The sequence below is a fragment of the Tripterygium wilfordii genome, chromosome 2 (genome assembly GCF_013401445.1).
Source record: "Tripterygium wilfordii isolate XIE 37 chromosome 2, ASM1340144v1, whole genome shotgun sequence".
NCBI lineage: Eukaryota > Viridiplantae > Streptophyta > Magnoliopsida > Celastrales > Celastraceae > Tripterygium > Tripterygium wilfordii.
In genome coordinates, this window is record NC_052233.1 from 6,503,605 (window position 1) to 6,522,740 (window position 19,136).

General features: G+C 39.5%; 1 protein-coding gene across 1 annotated transcript; it reads left to right on the top strand.

The window, feature by feature from the left end:
- The first annotated feature begins 16,888 nt into the window (after nucleotides 1-16,888).
- Nucleotides 16,889-18,634, top strand: LOC119980976. The gene is made up of 2 exons (XM_038823895.1): nucleotides 16,889-18,057; nucleotides 18,163-18,634. The coding sequence occupies exons 1-2, from the start codon at nucleotides 17,340-17,342 to the stop codon at nucleotides 18,510-18,512; spliced, it is 1,068 nt and encodes a 355-aa protein (XP_038679823.1). The 5' UTR covers nucleotides 16,889-17,339; the 3' UTR covers nucleotides 18,513-18,634.
- Nucleotides 18,635-19,136: the final 502 nt, after the last annotated feature.

A 19,136-nucleotide genomic window follows, 5' to 3' on the forward strand; every position in this document is an offset into this window, starting at 1 on the left:
CAAATTTGTACGAAGGAGAGGGAGATTTAGTTGAAAGAAAAATTTTAGAGAGAGAGCACTGTTTGTTACTTTGTACTTGCTTGACAACGATAAGAAATTTGGGCACATAAATATTAGAAAGCAATGGCATAATTGTGATTCTTGTGTGACTGTGTAGACCTCGGAGGTGATATTGCAACAACTGCGAGTACAATCATATATAAGAAAGGTAGTAAATCACCTTATGTCTTCAGTGAATCTATATTTATACACTACCGGTAATAACAATTGGTTGGGGGCATGAATCAGGAATGGAATGGGAAACACCATTCCTGGGCCCACCATTCCCATGTTGTTTGTATATTTTCCTCCGGAATCACCATTCCCATGTAACTCCCATTACCATTTTGGTTGGAATAATCAGAATATTGTAATAATTTAAATAATCACAATGTATAAATAATTATTATATTATAATCATAACATAATTAATATTAGATTATAATTATTGGAAAATATTATAAATATATATATATAATATAAATGTTATAATCATATTTTTAATTTGATAAAAAAATTTAATCATATTATATTTTAAAATCAATATAATAACTTTAATTTTAAATCATAAAAAATACTCCATAATAATACTTGTTTATGAAGAGATAAAAAAACACATAAAGATATTTCGGTCAATAAATACTTCATTCTAACAAATATTTTGTATGTCAAACGTTATAATACATCATTACTATCTTTATTACCGATACAATCAAACGGATCACTATAATATACATTTCCATTCACATTCTCATTACCATTATCATTCCTACGACAACCAAATGTAACCATGGAGTTGTTATAAGTTGTCAGAAACCCACATCCCATACATGTCAATTATATTGTCCGCTTTAGGGTTTCGGTTTCCATGAATCCATCGTATTACGCTCATGGATTTGTTCCTCATAGATTCAACAACTGAGCCTAAGCCGTTAAGCCCAACTAAACCGAGCTTAGGAAAAGGCCTAACTATCATGTAAGTGTGAGTTTTACTCATATAAACCACTCGGTTAGAACTTATCGAGCGCAAATAGAGAATTAACTTAGAGTCTATCACCCACTCCCACTTCCGTTTTTGGATAAAAAATGCAAGCTTGAGTAATAAAATCAACCATTAATATATATATATATATATTTTTTTTTATTTTTTTATTTTTTTATATTGATCTATAGATGATGATATAAATATTACTTCAAAATTAAATGTATTTGTAATAACAAGTTAAAATTGAAAGGTAATTAAAGTTAATTATGTTGAAAAATATAAAAATATTTGATGTGATCTTAGAATAGGGTATGTGATTGAAAAGGGATTGGAAGACTGATAACTCAAAATAACTTTTTTACTTAAAATAAGAGAAATTGTATACCAAAAATATAGGTAATTGGGTTGGATATGCTCTCATAAGAGCATGTCCAACGAGTCCCTCAAAATGAAGGAAAAGTCATTTTAAGAGATCACTTTATAGTAACACGTCATCCAATCGGTCCCTCAAACAATCGCTCAAATTAGAAAAATCCCAAAATTTTCTCCAAACTTGGAGAGATTCCAACCTCCCCAAACCATTATTTTATTGTTTTTTCTTTCCTCTCTCTGCTCATCTTCTCTTTCCTCTCTAATAAAATAATTAAAATCAAAAGACTTTAATAATAATAATATATTTGATATGATGTTAGAATAGAGGATGTGATTGGAGTAGTGTTAAAATAATGATCTTCTAAAATAAATTTTTGATTAAAATAGGGGAGAGGGTGTCCCTCAAAATGATGTTTTGGGTTGAATTTGCTCTAACATAAGCCATGACCTTCTTCGAACACAAAAAATTAGGTGGCTAAGTTTGAAAGCATTTGTGGAGTGGCACCGCAGGCACAGGTATTAAATACATAAAAGTCAAAAGCTAAAAACCAGTCAGCATGGACGGCTGCAATCCCAATAGAACTCCCTTCTGTCACTGCATGCAGTACTTACTGAGTCACCGACAGACCTCTTACACTGTCACCATCGGCTCCAACCCCAATAGAATTGAGTGAAATTAGACTTTCAAGAGAGTGCAGAGATATTAATACATATAACCACAAGTAATTCATTGAATACTTCAAAACAAAATCTAATACTGTACAAAATTTACCCAACAAAAAAAAAATCACTTGGAATTCTCCCTAAACACATTGGGATACGCTGCCATCTATATATAAATAGCAGCGGCTGCTTTTGTAATCGACGGTGAATATTGCAACACGAAATTTTAATTAACGGTCCCGATAATACGCGAATCAAAATAAAAAAAATACTTGTTCACAGTATCCAAAAACAAATTGACAAATGTATGAAAAGCCCCAGGCCCCCAACACTTGAAAGAGGTTGAGAACGAATCACTTTCTAGCTACATTCATTCACAAGCTCTATCTTTTATCTTTGGTCATCAATCTGTTTGTTGGCTTTAGAGAGAAGATCAAAATCGATATTATCACAAAAATCAGAAAATGGAGAATAGAGAGAAACATAGTGATGAAAGGGATTGTGGGCTGATATGTTCTTATCCATTTTCTTGATCAAAATCTCTTGCCTTTCTTCTTCTATAGCTCACTCAAGATCTGAAATTTGTACAAATCTGTATAAGCGGCAAAAGGGATTCAAGGCCTTTTAGGTTGATCTGCACAAATATGTTTTTAATTTTTTCTGGGTTTATTGAAATCGAAAAAGAAAAGAAAAGAAAGAAAATGTAGTGACTAAAATCTGATCACCACGTTCAACGAATGCTCCTCCGTGATATGATCGCCTGAATCTTGAAAACAAATATTGTCAGTGGGCCCGACGGTCGTTGTTTGACTGTAAGCACTCCGACGCTCAAATTAGTTTCCAAGATAATCCAGCTAATAAAATCACAATTAGAGCTTAAGGAAAAATACTTAACACTTTACTCGTGTATAACTCTATCTGAGTAATTTTAGGAGTTTCCTACAATCAATAAGTTGTTTAACTTAATTGAAAAATAATTACCTGATATTACAAACCTGTTAATCATAACCTAATTTACCATCGAGAAAAACTAATAGAATTATGCCATGTGTCCCGTCGGAATATTCCTCACATTTGCCCCCTAAAGGACTGTTCGAAGATATCTGAACTGGGTTTTGTTGAGAATTTCTCAATTGACTTGGGATAAATGCTTTCCATACTCATGAGTTTGATTTACCCCCGGGTATTAACCATACCTTTCCTTTCTGACTATAAATTCCTTTACTAGTGTGTCTCACTCTTTTACAACTTGTCTTTATCAATCCTTTTGTGTTAAAAGAGAGAATAGAGAGATTGAGAGACTCGGCACCAAGATCGGCCAATAACTTCAGCTCGGCCGGACACCCAGACCAGCCAAGTCAGGCTGGCCGAGCATCTAGACTTGCCAAACACTCCAGCCACACAGCTCGGCCGAATACCCCAACTCGGGCACGCACCCAAACCATCTGAGCACTCAAACCGACCAGCTCGGCCAGAACCCAGATTGGCCTGCACCCAAACCAGCCAGCTCGGCCAGCACCCAGCTCGGCGAGAACCCAGAACGACCTGCACCCCAACCAGTCAGCTCGACCAGCACCCAGCTCGGCCAGAACCTAGATCGGCCTGCACCCCAACCAGTCAGCTCGACCAGCACCCAGATAGGCCAGACCGAACACCCAGACGAGCCAGACCCTAGATAGGCCTGCACCCAAACCAGCCAGCTCAGCCAACGCAACTTCCCGTGGGTTCAATAGTGCACAAACAATCCGACCGTGGCCCTTACTAAATCTAGACTTCATTCAAACTTTCGCTCGCTCCAATTTTCGTGCGAGATCTCTTTAAATTGCGAGGTTCGATTCTGATTTTACCATCTTTGTGGATTTTGTCTAGTATTTGCTTTGAACTTCTGGTTGTTGGATTTCTTCTTGCATCAAACTTTTCACAGTAAGTTTTTCGCCCCTTACTCTTTTTGGTTGATTTTTAGGTTTCGCATCCTATGGGTAAATACGCTAGTTTTGTTGGAAACTTAGTGGAGCTCCGTAGATGGGCAAGTAGTTACGGTTTTCCTGTTGATTGTGAACTCGGAATTGCCCCAGAGGGCAATCCTCCTCCTAGATGGGTTAAGTTTCCCATAGTTGTCGTAATTGAAGGCGGCCTTCGATTTTCGCTTTTAGAGTTCTTTCGGGAAACTTTATCCCTTTATGGCCTTGCTCCCCATCAACTTAATTCCAATTTTTATAGAATTGCCATCGGTGTGGATATTCTTAATAGACTTTATGGATTGGGTGTGAGACTGGCTGATCTTGAAAGAGCGTACATTATAAAACGCTGTAGCGGATGGCAAGACAAATTTCATCTTTTTTCGAGGGACAAAGACCAACACCTCATCCACTGTCTTCCTTCCACTGCTAAGCATAGTGAGGATGAGTTCTTCTTGTTCAGAGGACCCAACTAGGAATTTGGTATTAATGTTGAGAGCGGTCCGAATGCTGTTTCTCGAGTCAGTGGCTTGCCAGGTTACTTAATTCTCACTTCAAGCTATATGTATATATTTTTTGTAAATGAATTTATTTATTTATTATTATTTTTTATAAACTAACCATGGGTTTTTATTTCAGGTCCCACCCCTACCTTTCGAGATATTAGGGCCCAGGGAGACTGTTTGGCCTTTGATGAGTTTTGTAGGCATCTCGGACCTACTGGGATTATCTCATTCGGTCGTTCTGCACTATACGTACTCGGGTATAGACCGACTGTGTAGCCAGATTCCGTTAGTCCTCCAGAGACTTCTAAGGCGGCAATAATAGAATTTTTATAGAACGTTTAATCCTGAGGATGGGCTAATCCATATTGTCTCGGACTCCTCAAACGACCCATACCAGTCACTTGGTTCAACTGGATTGGGGAGTTCTATCTTGGACTTAGATAATCTGGATGTTGAGTCTGGCAATGTCGATCTTCTTGATTATGATTTTACTTTGGATTACGATAGTATGTTCTTCAGCTGTTTGACAAAGTGTTGTACTCTTTAATATTCACCCTTAAGCTAATTCTTACTTTTTTCCTCTTGACAGATTTTCCTCCGGTGCCATTAGAAGACATGCCCAGACCTTTGACTTCACTTTTCACTAGACCGACTCTCGAGGCTGGGCGAGACGATGGATCGTCCTCCGCGGCACGTCCACCAGTTGCACTTCCTTCTCCTCCACCGGCCCGTTTGGGAAAGAGGCTTAAGGATGAAGATACCGCTTCTTTATCCAGACATGGGAAAGACCTTTCCACGCGTCGTGGTAAGGAGACTTGGAAAAAATCAAGTTCTCCCAACCAGCCCGAGATACATGATTTGATACTAACTCTGAGGATTGGTGGCCACCCGGTTTCCAAGAATTGTTCGATGAGGGACCCCGGGGTTGGTCACGTCCTTCTGTCAGCTACTACCCTTCCGATAGACCAGAGTCGGTTGGACGTTCTCTCCGGGACTGAACTCAAGGAGAACTCATCCCGATATTATATGCAGGTAACTTGAAGTTCTTCTTGTTCCTTTTAGTTTCCTTTTTTTATAACAGTTGTAGTGACAAGAGCTTTTATCTTGCAGGGTGCCCAGTTTCTTCATGAGTACCAGAAGAGGTACGAGGTTGAGTGTGAACGGCATGCACGGACTCTCAAAAGCTATGACAGTGTGAAAACTGACATGGCTGCTCTTATGGCTGATTTGACCATTTCCAAAGCTGAAACCTCTGCTAAGACTTCTGAGTTGGAGGCATCTCAATCCATTATCGTCGGCTTGGAAGAAAACAAGCGAAAACTTCAGGCCAGCTTGGATGAGACTTTATCTATCGTTCTGTCTCGTGAGAAGGCGGCTACTGACAAAGCCTCCAATGATGCTTTTATTGAGTACACACAGTTTTTGAAAGATCAAGGGAACACCGCCTACCTCATGGGACGATGTCAGGCCTTATTGGAGATTGGTATCCCGAGAGACTCTCATTTTTGGCGTCAAGAAAGTATCAGGTTCCCTGTCGTCGATGGAGCTAAGGAAAATATAATGGATTATTTCCCTCTTGATGTTAATCCCATTCCTACAGTTGAGGTTTCCCAGGTTGCTACTGGAGTCCCTTCCAAAACCATCCATATTGATGTTGACGATGATTCCTTGGCTTTAGACAGGCTCGGCCAGGCTAGCTTAACAGAAGGTAGCGTGGAGCCGAGCTCTGCTCCTGATTTACAGGACATTCATTCTCAAGTTGTGACAGATCAGGCCTTTGACAACGGTGCTGATCCCGTAACTTATCTCTTTCAGTTTATCTTTTCATGTATTTAGGATATTAGTATGGATTTTATGCACCAACTTCATGTACTAACTTTTCTTGCTTAATAAAGACTTGTGCACTTCCAATTTCCTTTTATTCCTTTCGTTTGTTAGGAAATTTTCTTTTTGTTTTGTCCATTAGTTTTTGGCCAATCCGAGGATTTAGCCCTGCTACGGACTCGAACAAGCTGATTGGCCTATCTCATGACTTGGCCTAGTTGAATATTTGTCCTTCCGCGAGACTTGGTTTAGCTGAATCTTTGGCCTTTCTCGAGAGTTGGCCTAACTGAATCTTTGGCATTTCTCGAGTCTTGGCCTAACTGAATCTTTGGTCTTTCTTGAGACTTGGCCTAGTTGAGTATTTTTTATTTTTTTATTTTTTAAACCCAAGTTTCTTGGGAAGTCGCATGAACTTTTTTGGACTGTTGGCCTTGGTCATTCTGTCCAAACCTCGATGAGGAACCCCTTGCGTTTTTTATCAAACCCAAGTTATTTGGGAAGTCTCATGGACTTTTTGGATTGTTGGCCTTAGCCGTTCTGCCCAAACCTCGGTGAGGAACCCCTTGCGTTTTTTTTATCAAACCCAAGTTACTTGGGAAGTCCCATGGACTTTTTTGCACTATTGGTCTTGGCTGTTCTTGTAACACCCCTCCTTCATCCGAGGTGGTTACACGCCACGGTAGCTATCCACGCATTCCCATCAGTTTGGGTCCACGTGTATAGGCCCCGTAAGCCTTTTGGAACCATACTAAAATATCAATAATAGCTATTACAATATTTAATAAACTTCCAAGTCTTTTAGCTACATCACCAAGATAAGTTGATCATCACTACTTAGGTTGTACCTTACAATTTTTTGAAAGTAAAAACTAGCATAAATATAAACATAGCATCCAAGCCTTGTGCGAGCTCAAGCGCATCCTCTTAACTTGTATTATTATCTACATGTATGGAAAACATGTAGGAGGGTTAACCAAGCTAATCCAAGGAACACCTAAATTTTCAAAAATAAATATATAAAGTAAATCTTCCTCGCATAAGTCATACTCAACAATTGAGGCTTAAATCAAGTATTTTCGGGTATATGTAGGACAAAAGAAATTCTATCCATGTCACTTCATACACAAATATATATATATATATATATATATATAGGTATATAAAAAAAAATGCATGTATATATGTTATCATAAAATAATTCTCAATCATTCCTCCACATATGATCCACAATTGGACCATGTCCCTCGTACGGTTTACCCCGAAGTCGTCACTCCGGTTTGTAGGGAGGGAACACCACGTGTGAGCCTCTTCGTCAAGAAAGTTCGTGGTACTTTTATGATGGGCGGTGAATAGGGTCAACACCTCCTATCACACCCGAACACATCATATTGCAATTTCAAATAGTCCCCACAACTGGGCCAAGTTTTGGGGTTGTTACGTGCACCGACTTTCACAACATAACCCATAACTAAATAATAATCCATCAAGTATCAATCACCAAGAATGTGGAATAGGGAATTTCAATATACTTAAAAGTAGTATTACTTCAAAATTAAATATGAAGTTCCAAAATATGTAAACCACATTCCAATAAACCCATAATCAATATTTCAAGTCTCAAGTAAATACCGAACTTTTCATTTATCAATCCAAGGTACTCAAGGACTTTACTTGCCCCTCAAACAACATGTATAAATATGTGTGTATATATATTCGGGACAGCACATGTATGACTTAAAAGTACACATAGAGATTAATCATGTAAATATGTATAATATATAATCTGTTATATATATATATATATATATATATATATATACACACATACACTTACATATGTATGAGGATTTCAATAACATTATTGCCACATTGGCCGGACACGTGTATATATGTATTTATCGTATAAAATTCTTAGTATATAAAAGCAACATTTTCATAGAAATCATTTAGAATGTTCTAGCGGTGGCAACCCTTACCTTAGTCGATATTCCTATTCACAAACCGGAGCTTTTCCTTTGCGCTTGTCGTATATCAAGACGGGTTCGGTCCCTATTAATTTTCTTCTATTAAAATCGGTGGTGTTTATGGGCAAATCAAATATCAAAAGAAATATTATAATATGCGCACAATTTCCATTTTCTCATCATGCATGTCATTATATCATCTTTTCTCTTAACCAAATCAATTTATTTCTTTACCTTCTTTTTGTAACTAGAGCTTGGAACTCCTTTTGATCTCTTGCCAAACCTTTCCTCCCAATATCTCCCTTTTCTTCAATGGTGAGACACTTCACTTACTCTCTCTCTCTCTCTCTCTTGGTAACCAAGAGTATGGAGAAGTGCAAAATGAGCATGCCTTCCTCCTCTATTTAAACATACACATCCCCTCTCCTTGCTTGACATGTGTCATTTCTTCACAAGCTTTCATATATTTTATGCATCTAAATACTCTATATCCAAATCTTTATAAGATAGCATAATCTCCTTCTATAGTAAGCTTTTGATACTTGTCACCATCTACAAAGTTTACTCCAATCTCCATAAATCTCTGATTTGCTATATCTCTCCTTAAATCTTTCATTGGTCCATCCCTAATCATTATTATGATTTTCTAATATCTTGTCCCATAACTCATCATTTTGTAGATATATTTGCATGAGACAACCAACCCCCTTTCACAATGTCCCTTTTTATTCAATCATTTTCTACCTCTTTATTGACCAATCATCTTTCCTTACTTACTAGCTACATAACTCCATTCTCAACGCACACTCTCTCACTTATTGGTCACAATCTTCATCATTCCTTGAATTTATTCTTAAATTCTTTTATTTTGTCTTCATCCATCACGATAAAGACATGTATTGTCCTTTTTATTCTAATAATGGCACATAATCTATCATACTCAACCTATGGAATTCTTATTTGTCATGTACATATCATTATTATTATTATTTAAACTCTATCACACATAGTTGATAACTTAACACATTCTCTCCTAAGTACTATGCATAGTACGTACGGTCATGCACAAGTGCATGTCTACCCATATGTATACGTGTGTGTGTATATATATATATTATTTGCTATTAACGATTTTATACAAGTCCTACCCAAAAATGATCTTTATTTAAATGAAAAAAAATATTAGACTTGTTTAGGCTTCACGACTATACTATATTTACTAAGGTAAAATTTTAACTCACTTGGTTAATGCTAGGGTCAAATTTTTGGAATGTTACAATTTTGTCCAAACCTCGGTGAGGAGCCCCTTGGGGTTTTTTTTTTTATCAAACCCAAGTTATTTGGGAAGTCCCATAAACCTTTTTTTGAATGTTGGCTTTGGCTGTTCTGTCCAAACCTAGGTGAGGAATCCCTTGGGTTTTTTATCAAAAAATAAATTTCTAATTACACAATTATGGGTCTAAACTTTTGCTTTTATTCATGATAGTCTAATTAAAAGAGGATAGATATGTCGAATGGGCACCTCTATTTATTACAGTAAGAATTGAAAACTCTACGCATTAAATTTCCTAAGGTTTGCAGCATTCCAAGGCCTCTGGACTGTCTTGCCTGTAAAATCTTCGATCTTGTATGCTCCAGGTCCACTAATGGAAACTATCTTGTTCGAGCCTTCCCAATTTGCCCCCAATTTTTCATCCTGGGGATTCTTAGTGTTGCCCAACACTTTTCTGAGGACAAGATCTCCCGGATGAAAATTTCTTGCCTTCACCTTTCTATCATGTACCTTTGCCAACTCATGTTGGTATGAAGCCAATTTCAACGCCGCTTGCTCTCTTTTTTCTTCTAAGAGATCCAAGTTGACAGTCACGGCATTGTCATTCTCACCTCGCTCAAGTGCCAATGTCCTGATGGTCAGTAGGCCATCTCTAAGGGAATGACAGCTTCCGTCCCATAAGCTAAGGAGAAAGGAGTTTGCCTAGTCGACCTTCGAGGGGTAGTTCATTGCGTCCATTGTACACTTGGGAGTTCTTCCACCCACCTACCTTTGGCAGAATCTAGACGTTTTTTCAATCCATCAAGAACTATCTTATTGGATGCCTCAGCCTGTCCATTTCCCTGCGGGTACGCTGGGGTTGAATACTTGTTTCGAATACCGTAACCATTACAAAAGACTCTAAAAGCTTTGCTATCAAACTAAGTACCATTATCTGACACCTGAACATAGGGAATACCAAACCTTGTGATAATTGACTCCCATACAAACTTCTTTGTCTCAAAATCTGTGATTTTGGCAAGTGGCTTGGCCTCTATCCACTTGGTAAAATAATCTGTAGCCGTTATAAGCCATCATCTATCCCCAGTCGCTCTAGGTAGGGGGCCTACTAAGTCGAGTCCCCATTGGGAGAACGGCCATGGACTTGTCAGGGGGCTTAGCTCTATTGCCAGTTGTTGAGGTATGTTTGAGAACTTCTGACACTTCCCACAGCCTCGGGCATATGCTTTTGAGTCTTCATGCATCTGCGGCTACCAATACCCCTGTGAGATTGCCCGCTGTCCATGAGTCCCTCACGGATTTCATACAATAACTGATCTTTCTTCTCTGGATGGACACAGAGCAAATACGGGCCAGTAAACGACCTCCTATATAATTTATCTTCAGAAGACAACCAAAAATGTGATGACTTCATGGTGACCTTCCTAACTTTTTTTTTGTCTTCCAAAAGGGAAGCATCTTTCAAAAAACAAATAAGGGGATCCATCCAACTTGGGCCGAACTCAGCTTGAGACACCTTGACCTGCTCGACCGGTATACTTGGTTTCTCATGTATATCGATTATGATAGTTCTTCTTACTTTCTCCTGATCGGCTGAGGCTAAGGTTGTAAGGCGTCTGCGTGACTATTTTGCCCTCTTGGGACCTACTGAATTTCAAAGGCTTCTAGCTTCTCAATCAGTTTCTTTGCCTCGGTTAGGTAGACAATCATCACCTTAGTCTTTGTCGCATATTCCCCAGTGAATTGACTGACTGCTGCGAGGATGAAGAAATCTTTATTCTCTTCGCTCCCGACTTGAGTGCACTACGTAAGTCACATAATAGCGCTTCATACTCAGACTCATTATTGGCTGCATCGAACCCCATACTGATGGCCTGCTCAATAGTGAGGCCTTCCAGGGAGGTCAGAACTACCCCAGCTCCTCTCCCCTTTCTGGTTGATGAGCACTTCTAGGATTAATCTCCAACGTCCAAACCTCCTTAATTGGTTGTTCTAGCGGACTGGAAAATTCTGCTATGAAGTTGGCTACGATTTGGCCCTTGATAGCCGTTCCAGGGACAAAGTGTATATCATGTTGGCCGAGCTCTACTGTCCATTTAGCAATTCTTCCAGAGAGGTTGGCCCGACTCAATACGCTTATGAGAGGATAGGCAGTAGCAACTTCAATGGAGTGATCATGGAAATAATGATTGAGTTTCCTAGAAGCTATCACCAAATAGTACAACAACTTCTCCAATGGTGTATACCTCGTGTCAGCGTCTAGGAGTGTTTTGCTAACATAATAAATTGGTTGTTCAATCTTTCCTTCTACTCTCAAAAGAATGGAGCTCACAGCAATTTCCAACACCACCAAATACAACCTTGGCTTCTCTCCCGAAATAGGAGTGGCCAGAAGCGGGGCCGACTGTAAGTAATCCTTCAGTTCGGCCAGTGCCATTTCACACTCCGTATCCCATTCAAACTTCTTTGCACCCCAGAGACTTCTGAAAAAATGATGGCATCTGTCAGAAGACTTGCTAATGAATCTATTAAGGGTTGTTGCCATTCCGGTTAACTTCTACACTTCTTTAACTGAGCTTGGACTCCTTAAGTTTATGATGGACGTGATTTGGTCTGGATCGGCTTCGATTCTCCTTCGCGTCACTAGGTGTCCAAGGAACTTTCCGGAACTAACACCAAAAGCACACTTTGAAGCATTAAGCTTATGTTTGTATACTTCCAAGACATCGAATATAGATTGGAGATCTGAGAGATGGTCGTCCTCTCTAGCTTTTTTGACAACCATGTCATCAATGTAAACTTCGACTGTGCGCCCAATCATTCCTCCAAACATCTTCGTAACTAAATGTTGATAAGTTGCCCACCGCATTTTTTAATCCGAAAGGCATTACCATATAGCAGTAAGTGCCTCTTGTAGAAATAAACGCAGTCTTCTCGTCATCTTTTTCATTCATGGGAATTTGGTGGTAACCTCTATAGGCATCAAGAAAAATCATCCTTTGACTTCCTGACGTCGAGTCCTCAAACTGATCAATTTTGGGTAATGGAAACATATCTTTTAGACAGGACTTGTTAAGATCCATGAAGTCTACACAAACTCACCATGTTCCATTCTTTTTCTTAACCACCACTGTATTCGACAACCACTCTGGGTAATCCACTTCCCGTATAGCTCCTGCTTCAGTCAATTTCTCCACTTCCTTTACCACAACTTTGGCATGGGCCAAGGACGGTCTCCTAGCCTTCTGGATGACCAACTTCGAGTCGAGTCGGATGTTCAATCTGTGGCTCCCAACCTTCCAATCGACTCCCAACATTTCTTGAGGAGTCCAAGCAAAGACTACGATATTTCTCATTAACAATCCGAAGAGGGACTCTCTGTCTGCTGCTGGTAAATTCTTGCCAATGAGAAAATACTTGTCAATATTGGACTCGTTAATCTGGACTTTTTCAAGTTGCTTAGTCGACTTCTTTTTTAGGTCCATTCCCGGCTTAGGCTCGACTAATGTCTTTTCCATAAGAGTGCCTATCTGATGAGTCTCCTTTATTGCTCGGGGACTAGCTACCTCACTTTTATGCTCTGGCCTATCTCCCTTCACATTATACATATCGCCATTATAAGGAAACCGGAGAGTTTGGTGATAAGTTCATGGCACGGCTTCCATGGCGTGAAGCCAAGGTCTTCCTAGAATGGCATTATTAGTCGTTCTCCCCTGTACCACCAAGAACTCCGTGTCCGGAGTCTTTGGTCCCAAGCGAACCCTTGTTCGAATTATTCCCAAAGGATAAACTTGGCTACCATTAAATCCAACCAAGCATATCGTTTCTGGAACGAGATCACCTTGACTCAGTCCCCACTTCTCAAACATCGGGTAGTACATGATATTGACGGCACTTCCTTGATCAATAAGAGCATCATTATGCCGCTAACCCTTATAGTGATCTTAAGAGCATCATTATGCCGCTAGGTCCAACCCGGCTAAGTCCCTATCTGAGAAGGTAATGTCTACTCCGGTTCTTTTTCTTTTCTTTGCTTCTTGGCCCTCGGCCATCTTCGTTTGAGCAATCATGTTATTTACAGAGACCACGTGTCCCTGCTTTTCCAACGTAATCACATTGATTGTGCCCTTTGGTTCATCATTATCATCTTGCCCCCTGTCTACAGTAGATCTCCCAACATTATCCCGAGTCTTATTGCTATCTTTTGCCTTGTTCTTCAAATACTTTGCTAGCTTCCCTTGTTTGGCTAACTCCTCTAGGTGTTCACGTAGATTGTTACACTCTCCTGTCATGTGCCTGACATCCTTATGGAATGCACAGTACCTCTTTTTATCCCTTCGATCTGGATCCCCTGACATTTTTGGAGGACGGACTATAAATGGTTGATCCCTGATCTCGTAAAATAGCTTATGGATTGGCATATTGAATTCACAGCGTTGGCTGAACTCTTCCCCAATTTACTGTGTTCAGCTCGGCTCGAGGATTTTTTGTCATCTTGTGCAAATCGACTATTTCGAGAACCCTTTTCCTCCATTCTTGGATAGGACATATGTTTAGCCTTTGGAACTTCCACTTTTGCGTATCTCCTGACCCTATCCTGTAGAGTAGCTATGGTGTTAGGCTCATATAAGGTCAACGACTCCTTGAGCTTACAGCAGTCCGGTAGCCCAATCTTAAAGAACGTGGCAGTCATCCGCTCATCACATCCTTCAACCTCCGTACACACCTCTAAGTACCTAGACAAATAGTCGAAGATCTCCTCTCCGCTATTCGCCTTCATGGTAAGTAAGGTACTAAGGGTCTTTGGTTCTCGACTTCTAGCAATAAAACGATTGATGAACAGTTTGGCCATCTCACGCCATGATGAAATCGAGTTAGGAGGTAATTGGTGAAACCACTGTGATGCCATCGTTCCCAAAGAAGATGGGAAGACCTTACACAAAATTGGCTCATCTCCTTCCCATAAGATCAACTGGTCCAAGTGGGCAACTGAATCAGTTTGGCCATTGAACTGTTCAAATGTCGGTATTACGAGCCTTCTAGGGACCTCACTTTTTTTGATCTCCTTTATAAAAGGGGAAGTTGCCATTTCATTGAGAGCCTTCATTGCTCTTTGCTGGGCACCATAAAGGAGATCGGCCTTCATCGCATCTAGCTCGTCATTGTACTTGACCGACCTTTCATCCCGTTGCTTAATCTCACGGGGTCTGCTGTCAACATGATGAGAGTGTCGATCATCCCCGTACTCTTCCCTCTTTTTCGACACTCTTTCGGGGCTCCGCCTTTCGTATTCCCTCTTGGTGTATGAATGTCGGGGTGGTGAGTGCCCTCTTCTAGAACGGGAGTCAGCTTTTCTCTCGGGCTCTCGCTCGTCTGCTTCTCGAGGTGGACTCTCATGGGGGCGCTTACCTTTACTCCTGACCTCAGCGAGCCCTTGTCTCAAGGACTCTAAATACTCAGTGGTGTGATGGATTTTTGCCTCAACTTGGTCCTCAGTTGGAAGCGTTCCCTTTGCGACCTGATCGACTTGAATCCGATCAATGCCAAGATTCTGGTGAGCGTCATCTCTAGGCTCCTCATGGCTGTTTCGTGACTGGGACCCTCTTCCCCCTTCACTTAACTCAGATCGTACGGTCGCCATATTGCTTCTAGTCTTCGTGGAAAACAGATCGTTTCCCACTGTGGTCACCAAAATGTAGCGAATAAAATCTAATCACCACGTTCAACGAATGCTCCTCCGTGATATGACCACCTGAATCCTGAAAACAAAGATTGTTAGTGGGCTGACAATCGTTGTTTGACCGTAGGCACTCCGACGCTCAAGTTAGCTTCCAAGATAATCCAGCTAATAAAATCACAATTAGAGGTTAAGGAAAAATACTTAACACTTTACCTCCTTTTATAGTGGAAGAAATTCACTTCGTGTATAACTCTATTTGAGTAATTTTAGGAGTTTCCTCCAATCAATAAGTTGTTTAACTTAATTGAAAAATAATTTCCCGATATTACAAACTTATTAATAATAACCTGATTTATCATCGAGAAAAATTAATAAAATTATGTCACGTGTCCCGTCGAAATATTCCTCACAGTTGACTGGTGAGAAACATTGAGAAGTAGGATTGTAGAAGAGAGGGATGCACAGGAGAATGGTGAGAGAAGAGTCGACAAAATTGGGATTAATGTTGATATGGCAAACTTTTTGCCTTTAGATTATATGAATGGTTGGGATTAAAACAAGGGCAGCCACTGCTATTATATATAAATAGTAGCGTATCCAAATCCTTCATCACACATGATATATTGTGATATGTTGTAGTCAATTCTTAATAAGTGCCCTTAGAGGGTCCATTAACACATGTCCTAAATCCACACCCTCATACACACCAACAATATTATTGTTAACACATGTTGTAAATCCACACCTCCATACACACTAACAATATTGTCCCCTTTAGGTTATCTAGTTCTCATGGAAACATCAGACTTGCATGACTTTGTTTCTCCTTAGGCTCAAGTAAGTGGGCTAAGCGCAACCCACTTAAGCCTAGGAAAATGTCTTGTTGTAGTGTTAGGGGGTGGGCTTGTCCTTGTAAATAAGGGATCAATCCCTACATCTTTCGATGTGTGATAACACTCCCCGCATTTGTGGGCTGAGTTATGTCAGCCCAACAAGTGGAGTATATATCATGTCCAACTGAACCGAATTACTCCGATATCATATTATAAATCCACACTCCTATACACACTGACAATATTATCCGTTTTAAGTTATCCGATTTTCATAGATACATCATATCTGCATGACTTCGTTTTTCTTTAGACCCAAACAAGTAGGTTAAGCCCAACCCACTTAAGCATAAGAAAATGTCTTATTATAATGTTAGGGGATGTATTTATCTTTATAAATAAAGAAATCAATCCTTACATCTTCCTACGTGGGATAACAGGACACCGTAGTGAATCCTTAATCAGTGTAGCACGCGTTAACGATACCTTATTTGTTATACATAATTGGACCGAAATCTACGTGTCAGAAAGTATTGCCCTCTTTTACCAAGACAGGGTAATGATGACATCCTACCCATCCCGGGAGCGTGAATTTTATGCATGTTGTTGGGCCAATCACAGCGTTCCAACACAACACAATGGCATGAATTGACCTGTCATCGCGCGTGGGAACATTTTGCCTGATTTCTGTACGCGATCATGGACTTGACCATCCATTCAAATGCAAAGCCCGCCACTCCATCCTTGATCCTTGTTCTGCCCTCCTTTATTCTCTTCTCCATCAAAGTAAAAGGCAACCCACTGCTACTCCCACATTCAAATTTCTTTTATTCTTGTCTACACTGCTTTTACTTGCTAGCCTATCTATCTATCTATCTATCTATCACTTTCAGCATCTTCAAACTTGAAAACCCACAAAACCCCACCTCTTTATCGCTTTTGTTTTACTGTTTTTGAGTTTCTTAGCTAGCTTTGTTTCTGTTATATTTGGAATTCTTGTTGTCTTCTCCAATTTCACTTTCCGCAACTTGAAAGCTGAAAACCCACCAGAGCACAACTTTTCTCCTGCTTTTATTTCACAGTTTGTAAGTTATGAAGTTTTCATTGCCTTCTCTTTGAGTTTCATCAGCATCAGGAAGTTCTTCATCATGACTTTATGAAAGTTCAAAACCCACAAAAACCCATCTCATCTATTGCCACTAATTACTGTTTTTTGAGTTACTTCAGTTGGGTTTTCTGTCCAAGATGAAGTTACTGCCTTCTGCTTCAGTTTCATCCACTTCTTCTTTTGATGCAAATATGTGCAATTCAAGAAGTTCACCATCAGGGTGTTTTACTGGAATATTCCGTCGGATTCTTTGCTCCGGTAGCCTACCCACACACCCATCTGATCAAATCATCGAAGCCAGCTCAAACGACAGCGATCATCAACAAGAATTTAAGGCTATTGAGAGCATAGTTGAAGCCCATTCATGGAGAGCTACTCCAGGGCTTGTTGCAAAGCTAATGGGCTTAGAAGCCTTGCCAGAGCTCAATTCGATTGAAACCCAGATGAGTTCGAGCTCAATCTTGCGAAGCAAGTCCATGAATGATGTGGGTTATAGAGAAAAATGTGACCGAAGTCATGGCCACCATAGAAGGACTAGAAGCTCTACAATGTCCATACACGATATGCCAACATTTATTGAGCTTGAAAATGAAGAGTTCTTTGTTTTAAGCTTTGAAAGCGGAAGCAAAATCAAGAAGAAAAGATCTAAAGAGAGAAAAAGAGAAAATTCTTCCGATGAATTTAGCCCTAAAGGAGCATCTGGTGCAGCGAAATTGAAGAAAAACAAGAAGAAAGTACATCAATACTCTGTTATTGAAAATGCAGAGCAGCCTATACCCAGCTCAGAAGATTCAAGCCCGGTTTCAGTTCTTGATTACGACCAATTCATTTCTTATTGTGAAGATTTTGCAACAGGTTTGAGTCTGAATTTCAGTTCAAAATTCCATTTTATATCCATATTTATGTAGTCTCTCTTCATTACCTCCAAAAACTCAAAACTGAATGTTCTGCTTGTGGCAGAGGAAAATTCGGAGCTTAATTCGCGAAGAAAGCTATCGCCAGAACTTGAGAACATCAATGAATCATCTCCAACAAATGATGATAGGCCGATTGGTGATGATCAAAAAGCGAGAATGATTGAAGAATCATGTCGAAGATCGAGGAAGAAGAATTGTGGTAGTAGAGACAATATGAATATGTGGGGTGAAATTTGCAAACAGAGTGAAGCTGAGGTCGTTGAACCAATTTGGGTACACAGAAATACACTGAAGATTGAAAGTCTTGAAGATGTTGGTGAGGATATTGAATCAGCAATTTTGGAAGAATTATTACAAGAAATGGTAGATCAAGCTGGTGGACTTCACATATGAAAATCACAAACATGTAAGTTTACAGTACTAGGTAAATAAATTTAGTATTTGTATAAAGTTTATTAATAATTCATGTTTTTCTACTTCTAATCACTTACTAAATACAATTTGAATTTATAATCTTTTTATATTTGAATTTATAAAATAAGAACCAACCCAAATTATTTTAATTAAAATACCAAGTCAACTTGACAATGCCCTCTCAGTTCAACATTTGTTTCTTTGTATCCAAGCTTTCATATGATATTTTCTGGCCGGCAAAGAAGGAAGAAAAAAACATTCTGATCCAGACCAGACAATCCAGCCAAAGCCGGCAGTGGCAGACAAGGAATTCTAGATCAGCTGATGCTTTGAGAACAAAAAATATTTGGATATCTTGGATTTCTGCATCAGCAAGAAAGATAAAACTGGGTTTGAGAATAAAAACATTTCTTGATTGTCTGTATTGCACCACTTCAAACTCTCTTTTTTCAGTGCTCTTCCCACTACCAATTACCCAACAAGAAAAGAGTAGAAAAAAAAAGGTATCAAGATTAGGCCAAGCCTTTTCTTTAGTGCTCAACAATCTCCCCCAACTAAGGAATTATAGAACCAATGAATCTCATCTTATAAAGCAAAAAGTAA